We start from the raw sequence: 24,866 nt of genomic DNA, 5'->3' as shown, positions 1-24,866 counted from the left end.
CTTGGAGTCTAATGGAATAGGGAGTGATTAGGGAATTTAATCATGTGATTAGACAATATCTAGTTGGCCTCTAGTTGGAATGGAACTAGTGTTGGGAACACAACCCTAGATTTATGGGTACTAGGTACTAGAGCTTCTAGAATGTCATAATTATAAGTCTTGAAAGTAGGTCCCTCACATTCTCCGAGGTTGGCCAGCTATGGAAAAGGGAAATAGAGAATATTTTATTCAATATATAGGTGCTATGGACACATGTCCCAATGTATATATATATATAGATCTCAAATTGATTTGATGGTACCTATAGTATAAAAAGTACATGTACTATTTTTGGGGTAATTCTTGAAATTAATAAAAGAAGTGAGGGCTTGGAATTAAACTCATGTATTGGAACCTTATTTATGTAGAATTAAATTAAATTAGACTAAGGAACCTAATTCTGCTAGGATATTCCTGTTTCGATAAAAATTTAAAAAAAAAAAACAAACAAAACAAAAAGCTAACCGACAAGATTCGAAATAATTTAAGAAACTGAGAGGCTTTCAAGGAAATAATTCAAACATAAGGGTTTTTAAAGAGAATACATTTTTTTTTCAGGGGCTTCACACAACTCTTGAAGATCATGAGCTAAAGAGTGAGTTCTTGGGTTATCTATGATTGTGTGTATGGGTTTTGGTTCTTCAAGTATGAAGAGGATGAGTCTTTACATATAGCATGGCTTTATGTTATAACTTAATTTCTTGTAAGAATTTATGGTTCTTAAAGAGGCTAAAGAAGAATTCCACCATGAAAGTGAACTTTGGACCCCAAATGTCACGACCTAAACCCGCCCCTAAAAGTTTGGTCCATGATCGGGCTGTACGTAGGTCTCAAAACAGAAATTTTAGAATAATATTTAATCACATACGGGGCCTTAAGCGGAAGCAATGTCAATAAAAGACAACATCTATTGAGCTTGTGCATACATGATGGATTAAGTAATTTAGCAGTTAAATACATTCCCATAGTTACATATACAATCACAGAATTATGTAGACCTCACACACACTTAAATAAAACTCCAGAAATTACATAACTCCCAGTAATCAAAATTAAGGCCTCAACACGGAGGTGCACCCCAGGCGGCTTGGCAAACAAGTTGACCTCAATACAATTCCAGGGCCCATCCCCGATGGCTCACCTACATAAACATACATAAAAACAGAGTGAGCAAGACTCAGTGAACAATAGTACTTGAATGCGTTAATACTCAATTAAACTTGTAACACATATAAAAGCGTAAGTAATGCAGAAATCATGTAATTAGTCTGATTCCGTAAATCATTTGCAGCACGACTTTGTCGGTTCACAACTTCACAATTTGGCCCTTGGCCTGATGGGTTCACATATTCACAAATTAGCCTTTGGCTTTATAGATTCATAATTAAGGTTCATGACTTCACAAATTGGCCCTCGACCTTTTGGATTCATAGTTTCACAAGTAGGCCCTCGGCCCCGTGGATTCATATTTCACAAGTTAGCCCTCGGCCTCATAGCTTCATATTTCACAAGTGGCCCTCGGCCTCATAGATTCATAGTTCACCAGTGGCCCTCGGCCTCATAGATTCATATTTCACAAGTGGCCCTCGGCCTCATAGATTCATATTTCACAACTTCTTTTGATGTTTCCATAATTTCACAATGTTTCTCACATAGCATACATGTCAACATAATTTTTGCGAAGAATATAACGTCAATAACAATAAATATCAACAGTTAAAGGTACATCGGAGTACTAACAGAACAATTTATATCATGTCATGGCATAAACATATCGATTAAACAGAACAGAATATCCCTAGGTCCATAAAAATATGATTCATAACAGTGTTCATAAGATACTCCATGTCTCCTTACAATTCAACATAATTATCTTATATGTATCAAAACATTAAAAATACTCATCGACAGAAGTCACAAGTATCATTATTGTACGATCAGTAGCGAGAGAATAATTCACCTTATAATGTGAGTCACATGATAATGGTATTGATTTCCAGTTCCTTCCTCAGTAGTCCTTAACGTATAAAACACCCTGTAGCTTTATTTGTTTATTATTTCCGGTGATCATATTAGGAAAACATCTATGTCATAGGGCATGTATTGCAACATATAGACTATAGAAGTCCCTGGTAGGACCTTCAGAATCTCATATTTCCGGTAAGCGGGATTTACATTCTGAATTCATTTCCAACCAACGTAAATGTTAACGTATTTACTTGCAAAGAATAGAGTGTTAATAATAAGAATCATTAACGGTCCTAAATGTATAATTATAGTACTACTACTCACAGTGGTAGGTCTCTGATAGCGGTGGAACGATGTCCTCGTTTTGACCTACAAACACTATGTACATAACAGAATATGAGAATAAAATCAATTTCTTTCTTATTCTTTAACCAATAGTCATGGTGGTTTTAGACTCATTAGTCCTTCCTGGGTTATAATCCGTGTCTCAGAAAATAGGAGAAATCGATGGGAAATGGTTTAGGTGAAGAAATGGGACAAAACCGGTTCACAGAAAGTGAATAGTTGTCACTAATTTGGGCATAACTATTTATGTGTTTATAATTTGGGAGTCAAACCATGGCCATTGGAAACTAGACTTCTGGAGCTTGATTTTAGGCTCAAGAATCACTCAAAACGGAGTCCGGATGGAAAAGATATGCTTGTTCAAAGTTGGCTGGACAGAGCTGTCTCCGCACGTGCGGGGGAACAGTGCCGCACGTGCGGCCTGGACAGTTTGCAGTCCGAAAATGGCTGAAATTTTGGGACTTCTCATTTTCAAAATCAAACCTTGATTACATGTAAATCAAAGCCCAAAACCCTTTAATACATGAGAAATTTCATATTATTAATCTCCGTCAAACATCATAGCCTCAAAATATTATTCAATTCCCAAGCACAAGAACACGAGCATCAAATAGCCATAGTTGGGGTTCAAAGTTCACATCTTCCATATCAATCCTTGATTTCATGTAATTTATGCTTTAAACCTAAGGATTCAAGAGAGATGATCATACCTTAGTTCCATCCTTGTCTTTCTCTTAGCTTTCTTCAATTTCTCCCAAGCTTCCCATGGGTGATCTTCTTTTCTTTCTTCAATCCCCTTCAAGCATCTTCAAAACCCCATGAGTGTTGAGTTTCCTCTTAGAGGAGCTTGCCTCCTCTTCTCTCCCTTTCTCTCACGGTTCTCTTCTCTCTCCCCCAAATATTTTATTTGACTTCCAAATGATAAGTTTACCACTCACATAGCATAACCATGTATATATATAACAACACCTAAGCTTTTAACAATAGGAAGAGCCAAACACGCCCTTACGAATCGCGCAAAATCAAATTTCAATTAAATGTCCTAGATGACTATAAAAATTACGCTGATCACAAATATGTCCCCTGCTCCGGTTTCTGAAGCCTCTAGGGCCTTCAATTTGCAGTATAAAGTTAACCACCCAAACATGCATTAACGAATCAGACAAATTAGATTTCTAATTAATTTTTCCAAGTTGTTCTAAAAATTCCCATTAACATACCCAAGTACTCAATTTTGATTTCTGAACCCATAAAGGTCGGTAATTCCCATTTTAAATTCGTAACTCAACAGATAATACTTCAATTCTAATAAATTTAATTAAATTAAAACACATCATCTCATAGTTAAATAAAGATGATTTCTTATACGCATTTTGGGGTCATTACATTCTCCCCACCTTAAGAAGTTTGGTCCTCCAAACTTGATTCTCCTCGTCACAAGTCTAGTTCGGTCTTGGACATATAACATTTCTTAATCAGTTAGCCATTCCCAATCTTATACAGCCAATTTCAATGGAGTTTGCTCCCAAAATCACAAGTAAGTCGTCGTTACTGACTAATTGGTAACCCAATTGATAATAGTACTTACTAACATCAAAGCATCGTCTCATTATTCACAACCCTTGTACGTTTCAATTTATTGCTATGAAAATTATACCTTCCAAATGCTATAACAACTTAAGGGTTGTCAAAAATGGATTCACTTGAAGTATTCGCTTACATGTGACTCATAAACTATCAAACATAATGTAAAACTCTTTAAGTTCACAAACAACCCCAATTATCAAAGGTTAAGGAAACATTTACTACATACTTATGTTTCAAAGGCATATGCTTCTTACAATAATTAAACCCAGAATAACACATAAGTTCTAACTCAACGACTTCATGGCTTCTGTCTTATCTGTTATAAATTATCAGTTCAAATCAAATTTCTAACAGATTCCAAGGAACAACTCAAATCCTATATCAAGGAATTATATGTTCAGGGTAAATTATTAGTAAAATCAAAGATGGATCAAACCTTCATGGTCACAATTCCCAAATTACCGTAAGGTATAATTATTTAAAATCCATATATGCTTGGAAGATCTTAAAATCAACATCATATCATCAAGCACAAAACACATTCATCATAAAGCTATTATATCCTTGTTCCAGTAACTTCAAAGTAGGCTGAGCATCATGCCTAATCTGATCCCTCTTTTTTTTTTCATACTCAGTAAAACATTCTAATCGTGGACAAAAACATTTTCCAAAAAATGTAAAATACCTAAATTCATCAAACCTTTTGTAATTACACACAATACGTTGTTCAAAAACATTATTCAGAAACTTAGCAGACCTTTCAAAGATTGTCCGATGATGGGATAATTCCCACTAGCATTAAACATACTTAAACTTTGACAGAACAACCTCTGATTCAATTTATAACAAAGAAGACAGGATGACTTCAAGTTCAACACAGAGCATCTATCAAGCATGCCACAATAAATTATCAAATAGAAAACTCATTCATGCATAGCAAAATATCTCTTTCAAAAAACTTGTCACATCCTGAACATTCGGAGTTTCGTAGCATCTGTAGTCATTTTGAGGAAACTATTCGGAAAACTTATCATATCATAAACATGTCGGAAGTTCATAGCATTTTTGTCATTTCCAAAAAAAAATGCTTATCATATAAATCATTTCGTAACCAAAATATAGATTCCATTGAACATCGTATAACATAGCCATTTTCAAAATCATTTATACAAAAGTATCTTTTACACAGACATTACTTACTTAGGTCTATAGTCAACTCACACAACATCACACATTATTCATCTATGTTGGAAGTACCGAATGTAATTGGTGGTATGACCTCTCTAAATAATGCGGACCACATAAGTTTCATTCCAATGGCCACTCTTTTTCGGATCACAATAAAGAACAAGCCTTGAATTAATTTTCATACAGATTGTATCCTTTACTAGTAACGATGAGTTTATGCTAGCAATATGCTAGGTTCAGAACAAAACACATCAAAACAACATTGTGTCTTTCAGACAAATGGCAGTCCACAAAAGAGATACAGTTTTCCTTTTATTCACATTTATTCACAGAATATATGTTCGAACGGAAAGGAGGAACATAACTTCACTTATCATCTCATAAAAAGATTCACAACATGACTTCCTTTCGCCAAGGATCCACTTTAGTAACTCAAATAATTTGATTATCAAACATATCCTCTTACTACGTTAGCAATACCCATTCGTATTCTTATACGTGGTAGGACAACGTATGCATCACCTCATTCCTACTACCTTTCCCTCAAGCCACTAACTACAATTAGCTTAATACATAAGATCACACCAAATTATTCAACTCCATAGTTCAAGGTTTCAGATAATATTTCCTTTTGCCAGCATACCTATCTCAATTGCCTCAACATACACTCTGTCTCTACAAATTAACATACTCGACACCACCAACCTCCTAGTCCACATTTCAATTTCCCTATATCACTAAACTTCCATAAAATTCCACCGAATAGTATGTGATCACAGATCATGATACTTGTATTTATTAACATTGCAGGTAGCAGTTTCAACGTCCTAACTCTTGATTATTAGTTCCATGCTCATTCTCAATCACCCAATATCTCAATCACAATAATTCCATGATTGTCAACTAACATAATTCTGATGTCTCTTTCCCAAATATTCTTTCTATGGCTTCAAGCAAAACTCTAAATTCCTCATCATTTCATGTTTCCAGAACTCAACACGCTTGCGCTCCCCATTATTCAAGTCAAACCACAACTTCATAAACCTTAGCCTTCTATTTCCTTATACATATCATTCAAAGAAATAACCTTTTGGGCTCAAGACTTGTGCTATGAACCAAACACATCTTAATATTTTCTTATCATTAAAATTTCATAAGGCTTTGAAGTTTCCATACTCATTATTAATCATATACTTAATTAATCAACCCCAACCTCAGTTTCCTCCAATTCCTCATGGTTACTTTCTTATGTAATCCATATCGAAACTACATTTAGACGTTATTCACATCACATTTCCACAAACATGCTTATACTGACCAATTTTAACGTCCTAAGGACATCAATATTCCACATCTTTCATCGCTTAGCCTCAATGTCATACTCATTACATAAACTCATTCTTATTTCATAACAACAATCAAATCCTCTTTTCTCACAAAATTCAGCCTATGAAATAACACATGGATTTCCTCTTATTCCTTAAAGTCCCTAAGAATTCTTATTTGAAATCTCTATACCTTACTTACTACAGAAGCTCACATACACCTTTCAAAATACATATCATAGCATGTCATTACTAGATGTATGCAACTTAAATGCATTCTAGACACTTTAATGCTCAATGGACACGTGTGTGAGATCTTAACTCGTGCTCTGATACCACCTATCACGACCCAAACCCGCCCCTAAAAGTTTGGTCCATGACCGGCCTGTACGTAGGTCTCAAAACAGAAATTTTAGAATAATATTTAATCACTTACGGGGCCTCAAGCGGAAGCAATGTCAATAAAAGACAACATCTATTGAGCTTGTGCATACATGAGGGCTTAAGTAATTTAGCAGTTAAATACATTCCCATAGTTACATATACAATCACAGAATTATGTAGACCTCACACACACTTAAATAAAACTCTAGAAATTACATAACTCCCAGTAATCAAAATTAAGGCCTCAACACGGAGGCGCACCCCAGGCGGCTTGGCAAACAGGTTGACCTCAATACAATTCTAGTGCCCATCCCCGATGGCTCACCTACATAAACATACATAAAAACAGAGTGAGCAAGACTCAGTGAACAATAGTACTTGAATGCGTTAATACTCAATTAAACTTGTAACATGTAATAACCCGACCCTCGTACATGTTCTTTGTTATATTTTCGGATCCTATTTTGTGATTTTGAATGCTTACTGTGGAATCCTATGGGAAATTTAAATTAAGTAAACCATATGATTAAGGATGTCTATCTGTTCAACAAGAAAAGTATCTGTTACATGAGAATGCTTTGATCAGAAATTGGAAGCCGTAGAGGCTTAATTATCTGAAACTGATTTCACATATATAATCAGCATAATTTTTATGTAATATTAAGCACTTCTGTGAAATTTCAATTTGGGGATGCTTAAACAATTAATTTTCGTCCCTATTCAAGCTTTATATATATATGTATACATGCTTATAAGAGTCTTATGACCTTAAGACTTAGGAATCATATTTCTCCTGAGAGAAGATGAGGAGTGAGAGAAATTGAAGGGTAGAGGGAGGAGATCATCAAAGGTTAGGCATTTGTGGAAGATTAAGTACAAGGTATGTATAAGACTATCTCAATTGACTCCCATAACTCTTCTTCTTAGGATGTGTGAAATACCCTCATGATCATGTCACTTAGGGGATTGGATATGTATGTAAGAAGTTAATGGACAAGATAACTTTATTTGGTTGTTTGATTCAATTGAAATTGACTATGGAGAAGTTGTATTCTATCTTCTTATTATCTTCTTATTTTGAACTCAAGTGTATGAGCATGGCTTTGTATCAAGTATGCTTATGGGCATGTAATGTAAAGAAAGAACTCTTATGGACTTGTGTATGTTGAACTAAAGTATATTAGTTTAATGTATGTAATTGTCATTGTATTTATATGAATTTGGTCATGTTATACCAATTAGAGAAGTTATTTTGAACCTTGTTCATGTTTTCTAAAAGGTGAGATTTTGCAAGAATTTTCGGACATTTTTGGGCAGAATCGCCGCACGTGCGGGGGTCATGGCCGCACGTGCGGGAGGTGCTGCCACACGTGCGGGAGTCATGGCCGCACGTGCGGGAAATGGTGAAAAAACAGGGGCTTGGCCACTGTCTAAAAGGCACGTGCGGGACATTTTGCCGCACGTGCGGGAGAGCTTGCCGCACGTGCCGGGCTCACAGCCGCACGTGCGGCCCATGCTGAAAAACGTGGATCGCTCCGTTTTGCGTGTAGAACCCTCTAATGTTGTCGGAATATGTATTTGATGCCTCTTTAATATGTATAAATTCCTTCGAAGTAAAACGAAACAGAAAGTAATCTGATATGAAAAGGAAACTAAACTCTAAAGGTTGAATGTGTGCAAGGCACACTCCGGGAGGAACCAGCACATCATCACAACACTGTGAGTAGTAATATCACTATCCGCTTTACATATGGCTAATGATTTTCATTAGCATTTGGTTCATGCAATTACATTAATGTTTCAAGTATGCAACTATGTTCATAATTCAAGTATGTATGTTAATGTTCAAGTATGTTCCAAATAAGTAAAGAAAGAAATGGGAAAGATAAAATACCTTCCTTCTATACGACTCTGGGCCTACGGCCATTCAATGTAAGTTGTTACAATATGAAACAAAGTGCTACACGGAACTAAGTGCTACGACGTGAGCCACCTCTAGAATCCGTGTGAGACACCTCTTGAGTTCGCATAAGTATGTTCAAGGGCTTAATGCCAAATTATCCAACGGCGTAACGCCACTCTGTTTAATTGCCTTGTGCCATCATGTTTAAGGGCCTCGTGCCATCATGCTTAAGGGCCTTGTGCCACTCTGCTTAAGGGCCTTGTGCCATCATGTTTAAGGGCCTTGTGCCACCATGTTCAAGGGCTTTAAGCCATTATGATTTAAGATGTGATATGCCAACTGTTATGTTCGAGATTGGGCCTGAGGCCCTTATAAGATGAACACAAAATCAGGCTAATTATGCGACCTCTGCACTTCTATATATATATATTGTTATATGTCATGTTACAAGTTGAGCATTGTTTCATTATGTATTACTATTCACTGAGCCCGGCTCACTCTCTGTTATGTCTGTTTCTGTAGGCAACCAACCAGGTGGTCAATCCTAACCTATGACGCCCGGTTTCTTTTGTCAACCTTCGTGTATCCAAGCACTCACGAGGCCACTTATTTTGTGAAGTTTATTAAGATAATTCGCTTACTTCTTGGCTATCCTTCCAAGGTTGAATGTATATAACTTCCATAGTTTTTGTTACACGCCCGACTACAGGGCTGGGTTTGTATATGTGTTTATATATAAGTACTGTTAAGGAATATTTTTGGACTCTATCAACCTATTATGGTGCATGTAATGTATGAGATCCTGGCATGTTAGAAATAGCTCAATGGGGTTTGTTTGGTTTTGTATTCTTCTAATATTTTGTGCTTCCGTCAAGGCCCCATATGCTATATATACCAGGTTATATGTCTGTTTTTGAACGGGTCATGCCCGAACTTTTAGGGGCAAGTTCGGGGTGTGACAAGTGGTATCAGAGCACGAGTTGCTATCTCACACACGGAACCATTGGGCTTTAGGGTGTCTAGAAAAGTTTTAGGCATCTTGCATGACATCCTGAAAAAAAAATATATATGAAAGAGCGATGGCAACGTTAAGTCCACTCTGATAATGCTAACACTTTTGAAAGATATCTATTATGTATAAATGTTTATTGTATAGGCAATGGCGAGGACAAGGACAGAAGGGACAGAAGATGCTACTTCTGCACGGCTGGATAGAATGGAGAGAATGATTATGGAAATGGTGGAGACCCTACGGCAACAACAACAACAGCCACAACAACCACCCCCACCACCGGTACCTCCACCGGCAGTGGAAGATTTCCATGTTGAAGACCGGACTATCACCCTTACTAAGGAGTTTAAAAAGATGAAACCGCCATCCTTCAAAGGAGGAATAGAACCAATGAAAGCTGAGGCGTGGGTGTTGGGAATAGAGAAGTTATTTGAAGTCTTTCCCTGCACAGAAGCTCAAAAGGTGCAACTGGCTGCCTTTACTCTTGAGGATGAGGCGCGTAGATGGTGGATGCTTACGAGAACTGTACACCAAGGATTGACATGGGACAGATTCTTAGAATTGTTTTATGACAAGTACTTCCCTCAAAGCATGTGGGATAAGAAGGTAACAAAATTCGAAACTCTCAGGCAAGGGAACAAAACCGTCGCCGAATATGAAGCCCAATTTGCGAAATTAGCTCGGTTCGCACCTCATATGGTGGACACGGATTATAAGAAGGCGCTCAAATTTGAAGGGGGATTATGGAGCGCTATTCTGGATAAGGTCAACATGTTGAAGTTACCTACTTACGTTGATGTGTTGGAAAGAGCCGTTATAGCGGAAGGAAATCTCGCTACTCAGAGTCGAATCTCGGAATGGAAAGGGAAGAGGCAAAATACTCAATGGTTGAAGGGATCACCTACTCCACCAAACAAGAAGCAGACTTTAGGGAGTTCAAATACTTCTACCCTTAATCTGGATTCAATACCGACTTGTCCGGAATGTGGGAAGAAGCATCGTGGAACGTGCTATCGGAAGTCTGGAGCCTGTTTTCAGTGTGGTAAGACGGGTCATTTGATCAAGGATTGCCCTCAAAGAAATCAACAAAGTAATAATAGAACCACTACAAGTTCAGTAGGGTCTGCACCAATTTCCAACACCAAGACAACTGTTAAATCTACTAATAATAAAGACACTGCGAGACGAGGCAGGGTGTTCGCATTGGTTCCGGGAGATGTGCAAAATGCGGCAACGGTGGTGTCAGGTACATTTATCGTTCACGGTCATTTCGCTCATGTATTATTTGATTCTGGCTCCACCCACTCTTTTGTGTCAAAACTATTTGCTCCTAATTTAGATAAAACTGAAGAAAAACTATCTTATATGTTGTGTGTGTCTTCACCTTTGGGAGGCCCTATGATTTGTACTTCTGTATATGCTGCTTGTGAACTCCAACTTGGGGATATCCGGGTATATGCCGATCTGTTACCTCTTGACATGGCCTACTTTGATATTATTCTGGGAATGGATTGGTTGGGTGAATATGGTGCAACCATAGATTGCTTGACTAAACAAATCAGTTTCCACCCTCCGGGACAATCAGAGTCTACCTTTCAGGGACATGGAGTGACTTCTCCACCTTATTTAATTTCCGCAGCAAGGGCTTGTAAATTAATTCAAAAAGGGTGTCAGGGGTATTTATGCAGTGTTCTAGAGAGGCAAGCGGAGAATGGGAATACCGACACGATCCCAGTTGTCTGTGAATTTCCGGACGTCTTTCCAGAAGAATTACCAGGGCAGTTAATAGATCGTGAGATTGAGTTTACAATTGAAGTAGCATCGGGAACTCAACCCATTTCTAAGACTCCGTATAGAATGTCGCCAGTTGAGATGAAAGAATTGAAAATACAGTTGCAAGATTTACTGGAAAAAGGATTTATCCGTCCGAGTGTATCTCCGTGGGGTGCACCAGTTTTGTTCGTAAAGAAGAAGGATGGAGCACTCCGGCTTTGTATTGATTACAGAGAGCTTAACAAGGTCACAATCAAGAATAAGTATCCATTGCCAAGAATCAACGACCTATTTGATCAGCTTCGAGGGGCACAGGTCTTTTCTAAGATTGATCTACGGTCTGGATACCACCAATTAAAAGTCAAGGCTGATGATGTTGAGAAGACAGCCTTTCGAACCCGGTACGGTCACTATGAATTTTTGGTTATGCCCTTTGGAGTTACTAATGCCCCAACAGCTTTTATGGATTTGATGAACCGCGTCTTTAAGTCCTATTTGGATGAATTTGTGGTGGTCTTTATTGACGATATCCTCATTTATTCAAAGAATGCGGAAGCTCATGAAACCCATCTTCGCTTAATTCTTCAAACCCTCCGGGAAAAGAAATTGTATGCAAAACTAAAGAAATGTGAATTTTGGCTACTCGAGGTGGCATTTCTGGGGCATATTATCACAAAGGAAGGAGTTTCTGTTGACCCACACAAAATTGAGGCGATTGTGAAATGGTCGACTCCTACCAATGTGACCGAAGTGCGTAGCTTTATGGGGTTAGCTGGTTATTACAGGAGATTCGTTCAAGATTTTTCTAAAATTGCTGGGCCACTTACACAATTGACTCGGAAGGGAGTTGCATTTGAATGGTCAAAAGAGCGGGAATCTGCTTTCCAGGAATTAAAGATGAAATTAACCACAGCTCCAGTTTTGGCTTTACCGTCTGGCACCGAAGGGTTTGTAATTTACAGTGATGCGTCCCATAAAGGATTAGGGTGTGTGCTTATGCAAGGTGGAAGGGTCATTGCCTATGCTTCACGACAGCTTAAACCCCATGAAAAGAATTATCCCACGCATGATCTTGAGCTCGCGGTGGTGGTCTTTGCTTTAAAGATATGGCGGCACTATTTGTATGGTACTACTTGCGAAGTTTACACCGACCACAAAAGCCTTAAGTACCTTTTTACCCAGAAGGAATTGAACATGCGGCAGCGTCGGTGGTTAGAGTTAATTAAAGACTATGATTTACAGATCCATTATTATCCTGGTAAGGCCAGCACGGTTGCAGATGCTCTTAGTCGGAAAAATATGGGAAATTTGGCCAACCTGTTTACGGAGCAAAGAGAATTAGTAAGTGAATTGAATAAAATGAGTGTGGAGTTTGAGATACATGGACAGGAAACAGTACTAGCAGCAGTAATGGCTCAACCAACTTTACTTGAGGAAATCAAGTTACATCAAATGGAGGATGACATTCTAAAGAAGGTATGTGATGAGTTAGAGACAAAACCAAAATCGGGGTTCAGTTTAGTGGATTCGGTACTCAAGTTTCAAAATCGAATATGTGTCCCCAATGTGTTGGAACTTAAACGGAAATTGATGGAAGAAGCGCACGCCTCAAGATTTTCCATGCATCCGGGAAGTACTAAAATGTATCGGGATCTGAAACAAAATTTTTGGTGGCCTAGCATGAAAAAGGAGATTGCAGAATTCGTCTCTAAGTGTTTGCAGTGTCAGCAAGTGAAGGCGGAGCATCAAAGGCCAGCAGGATTGTTACAACCCCTTCCAATCCCGGAATGGAAGTGGGAACATCTAACCATGGATTTCGTTGTGGGATTACCACGGACACCTTGGGGTATGAATTCTATATGGGTCATTGTCGACCGATTGACTAAGTCCGCCCACTTCCTACCAGTGAAGACTCAATACAATGCAGATAAACTGGCGGTCATTTATGTGAATGAAATTGTAAGGCTGCATGGTGTACCGGTCTCAAGCGCATGTTAATGATATGATATAGCAAGAAGTGCTCAGGTTTCTCTTAATTTAATGAACGATTATTCATATATGTGGAAGTATTCACATCATTTTCAGCACAAGGCCCTTACCCAGGGATAATAATACCGTGGTTTAAATAATTAGGTTACAAGTTTACGCATGTTCTAAGTTTAAGCCTGTTATAAGTTTACGTATGCTCTAAGTCAAGAATGTTACAAGTTTTTAAGTTTAAGTATGTTATAAGTTCATGTATGTTACAAGTCCAAGTATGTTATAAGTCCATGTATGTTATAAATTCAAGTATGTTACAAGTATACGCATGATACAAGCTTAAGTATGTTACAAGCCACGTTACATGCTTACATATGTACAAGTTCAAGTGTACTATAAGTTCACAATGTTGAGGAATTTCTTTATGGAACTAACAAGAATGCTTTTTATTGATTTGCTAGCGCTATTAACAGGCTAAGTATAAGTAAGTATGAATTCTGATTTCTGTTAATGATTGAAGCCTAATGCATATGTATGAATTTATTTCCGTTTATGGTATGACATTTATGTATGGTTTGGTCTGTAAGACCTGCTAATTATTGGTATGGAACAAAGTGCTACATTGTGAGCCACCGCTAGAGTCCATGTGAGACACCTCTTGAGTCCATACATATGTGAAAGTTATGAGGCTCATGGCCATCTGTATAAGTTATTATGAAATGAAACAAAGTGCTACACGGAACTAAGTGCTACGATGTGAGTTACCTCTAGAGTCCGTGTGAGACACCTCTTGGGTTCATATATGCACGTCCAAGGGCTTTAATGCCAATATGTTTTAAGGGCTTAATGCCATTCTGATAAGGGCTGTAATGCCAATCTGATAAGGGCTTATGCCATTCTAATATGAAACAAAGTGCTACACGGAACTAAGTGCTACAATGTGAGTCACCTCTAGAGTCCGTGTGAGACACCGCTTGAGTTCATATACCCATATGTACAAAGGGCTATATGCCACTATGTTTAAGGGCTCCATGCCATATGTTCAAGGGCTATATGCCACTATGTTTAAGGGCTCCATGCCATATGTTCAAGGGCTATATGCCATTATGTTTAAAAGCTTAATGTTAATGTGTTCAAGGACTTAAAACCATTATGACTTACGATTGGGGCCTAAGGCCATTTAAAAAGAAAACAGGAACAGATTAACTACATGATCTTCGTATTTATATATGCATTGTCATGTATTATGTTTAATTGTGCATTTATATATCATACTATTCACTGAGCTTGGCTCACCATATGTTATTTCTGTTTCTGTAGGTAACCAACCAAGTGGTCAGTCCTAAGCCATGACGCTTGTCCTCTTTGGTCAACCGTTCCATGTCCAAGCCTAAGAGAAGCTGCTCTTAATTTCATGAAGTTTTGTCGAACTTAGGTTTTGCACTTTAGTTGTTAGCCTAAGTTTGAATGTGTATAATACTTTCTTCCGAAACGTTTTTGTTGTATGCCCAATTATAGAGCTGGGCTTATATATATATATGTATATATATATCCGACATTCAGGTGTATGTTTTAGATTTTATTTGTCTGTTCAAAGTTTGAGATCCTGGCATGATAGTAGTAGCTCAATGGAGTTTGTTTATATTGTCAAATTTTGATTTTAAATGCTTCCGTTCAGGCCCCATATATTATATATAACAGGTTAAGTGTTCGTTTCAGAAATGGTCATGACCAAACTTCTAGGGGCAGGTTTGGGGTGTGACAAGTGGTATCAGAGCACGAGTTGCTATCTCACACACGAGTCCATTGAGCCTTAGGGTGTCTAGAAAAGACTTAGGCATCATGCATGACATTTTGAATGGAAATGGAAAAAATGATAGCAACGTTAAATGTACTTTGTTAACGCTAACGATTATAACCCATGTCCATTATATATTCTTTGTGTATATTATGAATGATTGTTATGCAGAACATAATAAGACATGCAGATGTGATTAAATCAACAAAATTATACTGCAAAAGCGTGGTAAGGGTTCGAGCTGATCGGTAAGACCATCCATTTGTCAATGATTAAATAAGATGTAAGGTATCGGTTGCTATTTGTGGATTGAAAGTTGCTTACCATCTGTTTAGGTGAAGTGATTAAACTCTAAGTATAGAATATTTCTAAGACTAAAGAAAATGATATAGTCCTCTTTGCCACAACAATGTTTAGATCTGTGATTTCGAGCAATTACTACATATGAGTATTTTGATAAAATGTGTTGGTGTGCTAACTGAAATTGTGCTGAGTACGATTGGCTGTAAGAAGAAGTTAGGCATATGATGACCCCTGTTAGAATTGTGTAATTTGTTTATGGAAACCTGCAATCTGGAATCTGTAATTTGAAATTTGAAGTTGAAATCTGAAAGCTAACTCTGTTATCCGTAATTTATTTTGTTATGCGTAAACTGTAATCCGTAATCAGGATTTCTTATAAAGAATGGTTGAACGACATGGAGGACCTTACCCACATTACGTGTCTGTTTACATGAGACTTGTAACAAGATAGACAGTTATGGACTACTTCGAGATCAAACTAAATGATTGATAAACGGATAAGTTACTTTAAGAATTAAAAATTTTGTTTCTGTATACTAATGACTTAAGATTGGGAAATCATTTCTATGATACACTTCTGCGTAATGTGCAAATGTTAGATATTGCAATTGTTCTGCACGAGGAAAAAAAAAAAAAAAAGAAAGAGAGTGTGGGCATGGGCATATTCTATATTGATGGTGAGTTAACGGTATGTACTGGACATTTACCTCCTCCGGTGTACTTATATTGACTTGTATAATATGTGCGACGTGATTCCGAATTGATTTCATATTTTATTAAACTGATCTGGCTAAGTGTTCTAACTCTGATATTAAGTGGTCAAATTATTTCGTCGCTAAATTGTTGAATTTCAAGCCAATATGGAATCTGGATGGATGTGAATACTATAAACTTAAAGAAATCTATGACCTTATGGTTATGACTGATTAATCAAGTATGATTTTGAATTTGATTTTTGACTTTGTTTTGAGTGGCTCCCTTTGCTCAAATAATGGTTGTTATAGTTGTATTTAATGTTCGATTGAATTTACGACGGTATGACCAAGTATCTACAATGGTATGTTTGCGTGAATTTATAACACTATGGGTTATTTACTTTGGTATAGTCATAACTACTTGATTTCTCCTTGTGCTACTGTATTTAGAAGTAATACTGTGAAGAATTAACGATATTGATTGGGATTCTTGTTCCCATCGTTCTGATCTTGTTACGAATTAGTATATATGGTTTTAAATCCATATAACGAAATGACTTTGTTGTGTTTTCGGAAATGGAAAATACAAAGAACAATTGTGAAGCTAGAGACTACATGCCTATACGACTTATTCATGTCTATTGAAATGATGTACAGCTTGGGTTACCAGCTTATCACTAAGTGACTTCTATTATAGGAATTACCAAGTGCTGAGATTTAATACGAACTATTAATGCCCGTTAACCATAAAGGTTTGAGCCGCATTTGATTTTACTAATAATTTACCCTGAACATGTAATTCCTTGATATGGGATTTGAGCTATTCTTTGGAGTCTGTTAGAAATTTGATTTGAACTGATAATTTATAACAGGTACGACAAGTCACCAAGTCGTTGATTTAGAACGTATGTGTTATTCTAGATTTAATTGTTGTAAGAAGCATATGCCTTTGAAACGTGAGTATGTGGTAATGTCTCCTTAACCTTTGAGGAATTATGATAATGGGGGTTGTTGTGAACCTAAAGAATTTGAATTATGTTTAATAGCTTATGAGTTGCATGCAATCGAATACTCGAATGAATTCATTTCTGTGAGTAATAAATTGAAATGTACAAGATTCATGAATAGTGAGATGATATTTTGATGATATTGAGTATTTTTATTAATTGGGTTACCAATTAGCTAGTAAAGATAAATTACTTGTGACTCTTGGAGCAAACTCCATTGAAATTGACTAAATAGGATTGTGAATTGTTAAATAATTGAGAAATGTTGTGTACCCAAGACGAAACTGGACTTGTGGCAGGGTGAATCAAGTTTGGAGGACCAAACTTTTTAAGGTGGAGAGGATGTAACGACCCCAAAATCCGTATTAGAGATTACCTTTGCGGCCTATTGTGTTAATGCATTTTGATTTATTGATATGTGTTCAAATTGAGGAATTATTTGTTGAGCCACGACTGTAAAATTGGAATTACCGACCTTTACGGGTTCAGAAATCAAAATTGAGTACTTGGGTATTTTAATGGGAATTTTTAGAACTATTGGGGTAAATTAATTGGAAATCTATTTTGTCTGACTCGTTAATGTATGTCTAGGTGGTTAACTTTATACTGCAAATTGAATGCCCTAGAGGCTTCAGAAACCAGAATAGGGGACATATTTATGATCAGCACAATTTTTAGAGTCACCTGGGAACTGTAATTGAAATCTAATTTTTCGCGATTCGTAAGGGCGTGTTTGGCTATTCCTATTGTTAAAAGCTTAGGTGTTGGTTATATGTATATATGATTAAGCTATGTGAGTGGTGAACTTATCATTTGGAAGTCAAATAAAATATTTGGGGGAGAGAGAAGAGAACCGTGAGAGAGAGGGAAGGAAGAAGAGGAAAGCTCCTCTAATCAACACTCATGGGGTTTTGAGGATGCTTGAAGGGGGTGAAGAAAGAAAAAGAAGATCATCCATGGGAAGCTTGGGAGGAATTGGAGAAAGCTAGGAGAAAGACAAGGATGGAACTAAGGTATGATCATCTATCTTGAATCCTAATGTTTGAGACATCAATTTCATGAAATCATGATAATAAGGGAAGCTTTGAACCCATTTGAGTTAGGGTTTTATGTATATATATTGATGGAACCTTGATTTCCTTAGAATTTCTTGATTGAAGAAGTATATGCATCATATTTGTGTATTTTGAGGTTATGATGGTTGATGGAGAATAATATTGTGAAATTGGTCATGTATTAAAGGGTTTTGGACTTTGATTTGTATGTAATTAAGGTTTGATTTTGAAAATGAAAAGCCCCAAAGTTTCAGCCATTTTCGGACAGCAATCTGCCCAGAGCCGCACGTGCGGCCCTGTTTCCCGCACGTGCGGGAGACAGCTTTGTCCAGCCATCTTTGAATGAGCATATCTTTTGCCTCGGGGCTCCGTTTTGAGTGATTCTTGAGCCTAAAATCAAGCCCCGGAAGTCTAGTTTCCAATGGAAGTGGTCTCACTCCCAAATTCTAAATACAAAAATAGTTATGCCCAAATTAGTGACGACTGTTTACTTTCTGTCAACTAATTTTATACCATTTCTTCACCTAAACCATTTTTCCATTGATTTCTCTTGTTTCTGCGACATGGAGTATAACTTATTAAGAAATAATGAGCTTAGTACCACCATGGCTAATTAAGTGAATGATCAAAGAGAATAAGTAAATGATCGAGTATAATCTCATATTATGTGTTGTGCACTGTACTTGTAGGTCGAGACGAGAACATCGTCCTATTACCACCGGGAACTGATCACTGTGAGTAGTAGTACAAAAATGTACATTTTATCTACTGTTGATAATTATTGTCACTAATGTTTTGTTCCTTGTAAGTGTTATAAGAACATTTATGCCAATTGGAAAGCAATGTGAACTGTTGAAAGATTCGCGTACATTGGTATGATTTTGGAATCCTTATGTTTTGTTAATAACGAATATTAGCCTTATGTTATTTCTTAAGGAATAAGTGGAACCTATGTTCATCTTTGAGGAATGATATTTGTGTGCATTTAAGATTATGTTACGAAGGGACCCAAGATCATTTAGAATCTATGATATGAATGTAAAGGTTTACCATCGGTATGCAACTCATATAAGAAGATGAATTGTTCTATTTTGTTAAGCGCATGTTAATGATATGATATAGCAAGAAGTGCTCAGGTTTCTCTTAATTTAATGAACGATTATTCATATATGTGGAAGTATTCACATCATTTTCAGCACAAGGCCCTTACCCAGGGATAATAATACCGTGGTTTAAATAATTAGGTTACAAGTTTACGTATGTTCTAAGTTTAAGCCTGTTATAAGTTTACGTATGCTCTAAGTCAAGAATGTTACAAGTTTTTAAGTTTAAGTATGTTATAAGTTCATGTATGTTACAAGTCCAAGTATGTTATAAGTCCATGTATGTTATAAATTCAAGTATGTTACAAGTATACGCATGATACAAGCTTAAGTATGTTACAAGCCACGTTACATGCTTACATATGTACAAGTTCAAGTGTACTATAAGTTCACAATGTTGAGGAATTTCTTTATGGAACTAACAAGAATGCTTTTTATTGATTTGCTAGCGCTATTAACAGGCTAAGTATAAGTAAGTATGAATTCTGATTTCTGTTAATGATTGAAGCCTAATGCATATGTATGAATTTATTTCCGTTTATGGTATGACATTTATGTATGGTTTGGTCTGTAAGACCTGCTAATTATTGGTATGGAACAAAGTGCTACTTGGAACTAAGTGCTACATTGTGAGCCACCGCTAGAGTCCATGTGAGACACCTCTTGAGTCCATACATATGTGAAAGTTATGAGGCTCATGGCCATCTATATAAGTTATTATGAAATGAAACAAAGTGCTACACGGAACTAAGTGCTACGATGTGAGTTACCTCTAGAGTCCGTGTGAGACACCTCTTGGGTTCATATATGCACGTCCAAGGGCTTTAATGCCAATATGTTTTAAGGGCTTAATGCCATTCTGATAAGGGCTGTAATGCCAATCTGATAAGGACTTATGCCATTCTAATATGAAACAAAGTGCTACACGGAACTAAGTGCTACAATGTGAGTCACCTCTAGAGTCCGTGTGAGACACCGCTTGAGTTCATATACCCATATGTACAAAGGGCTATATGCCACTATGTTTAAGGGCTCCATGCCATATGTTCAAGGGCTATATGCCACTATGTTTAAGGGCTCCATGCCATATGTTCAAGGGCTATATGCCATTATGTTTAAAAGCTTAATGTTAATGTGTTCAAGGACTTAAAACCATTATGACTTACGATTGGGGCCTAAGGCCATTTAAAAAGAAAACAGGAACAGATTAACTACATGATCTTCGTATTTATATATGCATTGTCATGTATTATGTTTAATTGTGCATTTATATATCATACTATTCACTGAGCTTGGCTCACCATATGTTATGTCTGTTTCTGTAGGTAACCAACCAAGTGGTCAGTCCTAAGCCATGACGCTTGTCCTCTTTGGTCAACCGTTCCATGTCCAAGCCTAAGAGAAGCTGCTCTTAATTTCATGAAGTTTTGTCGAACTTAGGTTTTGCACTTTAGTTGTTAGCCTAAGTTTGAATGTGTATAATACTTTCTTCCGAAACGTTTTTGTTGTATGCCCAATTATAGAGCTGGGCTTATATATATATATGTATATATATATCCGACATTCAGGTGTATGTTTTAGATTTTATTTGTCTGTTCAAAGTTTGAGATCCTGGCATGATAGTAGTAGCTCAATGGAGTTTGTTTATATTGTCAAATTTTGATTTTTAATGCTTCCGTTCAGGCCCCATATATTATATATAACAGGTTAAGTGTTCGTTTCAGAAATGGTCATGACCAAACTTCTAGGGGCAGGTTTGGGGTGTGACACTGCATAAGGGCCTTGTGCCATCATGTTTAAGGGCCTTGTGCCACCATGTTCAAGGGCTTTAAGCCATTATGATTTAAGATGTGATATGCCAACTGTTATGTTCGAGATTGGGCCTGAGGCCCTTATAAGATGAACACAGAATCAGGCTAATTATGCGACCTCTGCACTTCTATATATATATTGTTATATGTCATGTTACAAGTTGAGCATTGTTTCATTATGTATTACTATTCACTGAGCTCGGCTCACTCTCTGTTATGTCTGTTTCTGTAGGCAACCAACCAGGTGGTCAATCCTAACCTATGATGCCCGGTTTCTTTTGTCAACCTTCGTGTATCCAAGCACTCACGAGGCCACTTATTTTGTGAAGTTTATTAAGATAATTCGCTTACTTCTTGGCTATCCTTCCAAGGTTGAATGTATATAACTTCCATAATTTTTGTTACACGCCCGACTACAGGGCTGGGTTTGTATATGTGTTTATATATAAGTACTGTTAAGGAATATATTTGGACTCTATCAACCTATTATGGTGCATGTAATGTATGAGATCCTGGCATGTTAGAAATAGCTCAATGGGGTTTGTTTGGTTTTGTATTCTTCTAATATTTTGTGCTTCCGTCAAGGCCCCATATGCTATATATACCAAGTTATATGGCTGTTTTTGAACGGGTCATGCCCGAACTTTTAGGGGCAAGTTCGGGGTGTGACATAACACATATAAAAGCATAAGTAATGCAGAAATCATGTAATTAGTCTGATTCCGTAAATCATTTGCAGCACGACTTTGTCGGTTCACAACTTCACAATTTGGCCCTTGGCCTGATGGGTTCACATATTCACAAATTAGCCTTTGGCTTTATAGATTCATAATTAAGGTTCATGACTTCACAAATTGGCCCTTGGCCTTTTGGATTTATAGTTTCACAAGTAGGCCCTCGGCCCCGTGGATTCATATTTCACAAGTTGGCCCTCGGTCTCATAGCTTCATATTTCACAAGTGCCCTCGGCCTCATAGATTCATAGTTCACAAGTGGCCCTCGGCCTCATAGATTCACATTTCACAAGTGGCCCTCGGCCTCATAGATTCATAGTTCACAAGTGGCCCTCGGCCTCATAGATTCATATTTCACAAGTGGCCCTCGGCCTCATAGATTCATATTTCACAACTTCTTTTGATGTTTCCATAATTTCACAATGTTTCTCACATAGCATACATGTCAACATAATTTTTGCGAAGAATATAACGTCAATAACAATAAATATTAACGGTTAAAGGTACATCGGAGTACTAACAGAACAATTTATATCATGTCATGGCATAAACATATCGATTAAACAGAACAGAATATCCCTAGGTCTATAAAAATATAATTCATAACAGTGTTCATAAGATACCCCATGTCTCCTTACAATTCAACATAATTATCTTATATGTATCAGAACATTAAGAATACTCATCGATAGAAGTCATAGGTATCATTATTGTACGATCAGTAGGGACAGAATAATTCACCTTATAATGCGAGTCACATGATAATGGTATTGATTTCCAGTTCCTTCCTCAGTAGTCCATAACGTATAAAACACCCTGTAGCTTTATTTGTTTATTATTTCTGGTGATCATATTAGGAAAACATCTATGTCATAAGGCATGTATTGCAACATATAGACTATAGAAGTCCCTGGTAGGACCTTCAGAATCTCATATTTCCGGTAAGCGGGATTTACATTCTGAATTCATTTCCAACCAATGTAAATGTTAACGTAATTTCTTGCAAAGAATAGAGTGTTAATAATAAGAATCATTAACGGTCCTAAACATATAATTATAGTACTACTACTCACAGTGGTAGGTCTCTGATAGCGGTGGAATGATGTCCTCGTTTTGACCTACAAACACAATGTACATAACAGAATATGAGAATAAAATCAATTTCTTTCTTATTCTTCAACCAATAGTCATGGTGGTTCTAGACTCATTAGTCCTCCCTAGGTTATAATCCGTGTCTCACAAAACAAGAGAAATCGATGGGAAATGGTTTAGGTGAAGAAATGGGACAAAATCGGTTCACAAAAAGTGAATCGTTGTCACCAATTTGAGAATAACTATTTCTGTGTTTGGAATTTGGGAGTGAGACCACCTCCATTGGAAACTAGACTTCCGGGGCTTGATTTTAGGCTCAAGAATCACTCAAAACGGAGTCCGGATGAAAAAGATATGCTTGTTCAAAGTTGGCTGGACAGAGCTGTCTCCGCACGTGCGGGGGAACAGTGCCGCACGTGCGTCCTGGACAGTTTGCAGTCCGAAAATGGCTGAAATTTTGGGATTTCTCATTTTCAAAATCAAACCTTGATTACATGTAAATCAAAGCCCAAAACCCTTTAATATATGGCAAATTTCATATTATTAATCTCCATCAAACATCATAACCTCAAAATATTATTCAATTCCCAAGCACAAGAACACAAGAGCATCAAATAGCCATATTTGGGGTTCAAAGTTCACATCTTCCATATCAATCCTTGATTTCATGTAATTGATGCTTTAGACCTAAGGATTCAAGAGAGATGATCATACCTTAGTTCCATCCTTGTCTTTCTCTTAGCTTTCTTCAATTTCTCCCAAGCTTCCCATGGGTGATCTTCTTTTCTTTCTTCAATCCCCTTAAAGCATCTTCAAAACCCCATGAGTGTTGAGTTTCCTCTTAGAGGAGCTTGCCTCTTCTTCTCTCCCTCTCTCTCACGGTTCTCTTCTCTCTCTCCCAAATATTTTATTTGACTTCCAAATGATAAGTTTACCACTCACATAGCATAACCATATATATATATAACAACACCTATGCTTTTAACAATAGGAAGAGCCAAACACGCCCTTACAAATCGCGCAAAATCAAATTTCAATTAAACGTCCCAGATGACTATAAAAATTACGTTGATCACAAATATGTCCCCTGCTCCGGTTTCTGACGCCACTAGGGCCTTCAATTTGCAGTATAAAGTTAACCACCCAAACATGCATTAACGAATCAGACAAATTGGATTTCTTATTAATTTTCCCAAATAGTTCTAAAAATTCCCATTAACATACCCAAGTACTCAATTTTGATTTCCGAACCCATAAAGGTCGGTAATTCCCATTTTAAATCCGTAACTCAACATATAATACTTCAATTCTAATAGATTTAGTTAAATTAAAACACATCATCTCATAGTTAAATAAAGATGATTTCTTATACGCATTTTGGGGTCATTACACCGAACCAAGTCCACTCTATATTTTTGTGTTTTAGCTCTTAATCTTGTTCTTGTAATTGGGAAATTGAGGAATATTTTGGATTTATGGTTTTGGATAGAAGCTAAGAATGTGAAATTTAACATGTATTAAGGGGTTTTGGGCTTCGATTTACATGAAATTGAGGTTTGATTTTGAAAATGAGAGGTTCCAAATTATTCAGCCATTTTCGGAGTGCAAACTGCCCAGATCCGCACGTGCGGCACGTCTTTCCGCACGTGTGGCAGTCCAGTCCCAAAACCAAAGTTGAATCTTCTAGAAAGGCACATCGTCCCACACGTGTGGCCCTATCTCATGTACGTGCGGGGACAACTCTGTTCAGCCAACTTTGAATAA

General features: G+C 37.1%; 1 protein-coding gene across 1 annotated transcript; it reads left to right on the top strand.

Moving 5' to 3' along the window:
- Positions 1-9,898: 9,898 nt before the first annotated feature.
- On the top strand, positions 9,899-15,641 carry LOC145807362 (uncharacterized). Its single transcript, XM_082905351.1, has 6 exons — positions 9,899-10,063; positions 10,178-11,543; positions 11,982-12,274; positions 12,413-13,000; positions 15,474-15,550; positions 15,638-15,641. The coding sequence occupies exons 1-6, from the start codon at positions 9,899-9,901 to the stop codon at positions 15,639-15,641; spliced, it is 2,493 nt and encodes an 830-aa protein (XP_082761477.1).
- Positions 15,642-24,866: the final 9,225 nt, after the last annotated feature.

This window comes from Camellia sinensis, chromosome 14 (assembly GCF_055761805.1).
Source record: "Camellia sinensis isolate YWXY chromosome 14, ASM5576180v1, whole genome shotgun sequence".
Lineage (NCBI taxonomy): Eukaryota > Viridiplantae > Streptophyta > Magnoliopsida > Ericales > Theaceae > Camellia > Camellia sinensis.
The sequence above is the reverse complement of the archived record's forward strand: the minus strand, read 5'-3'. Positions and strand labels throughout refer to the sequence as shown.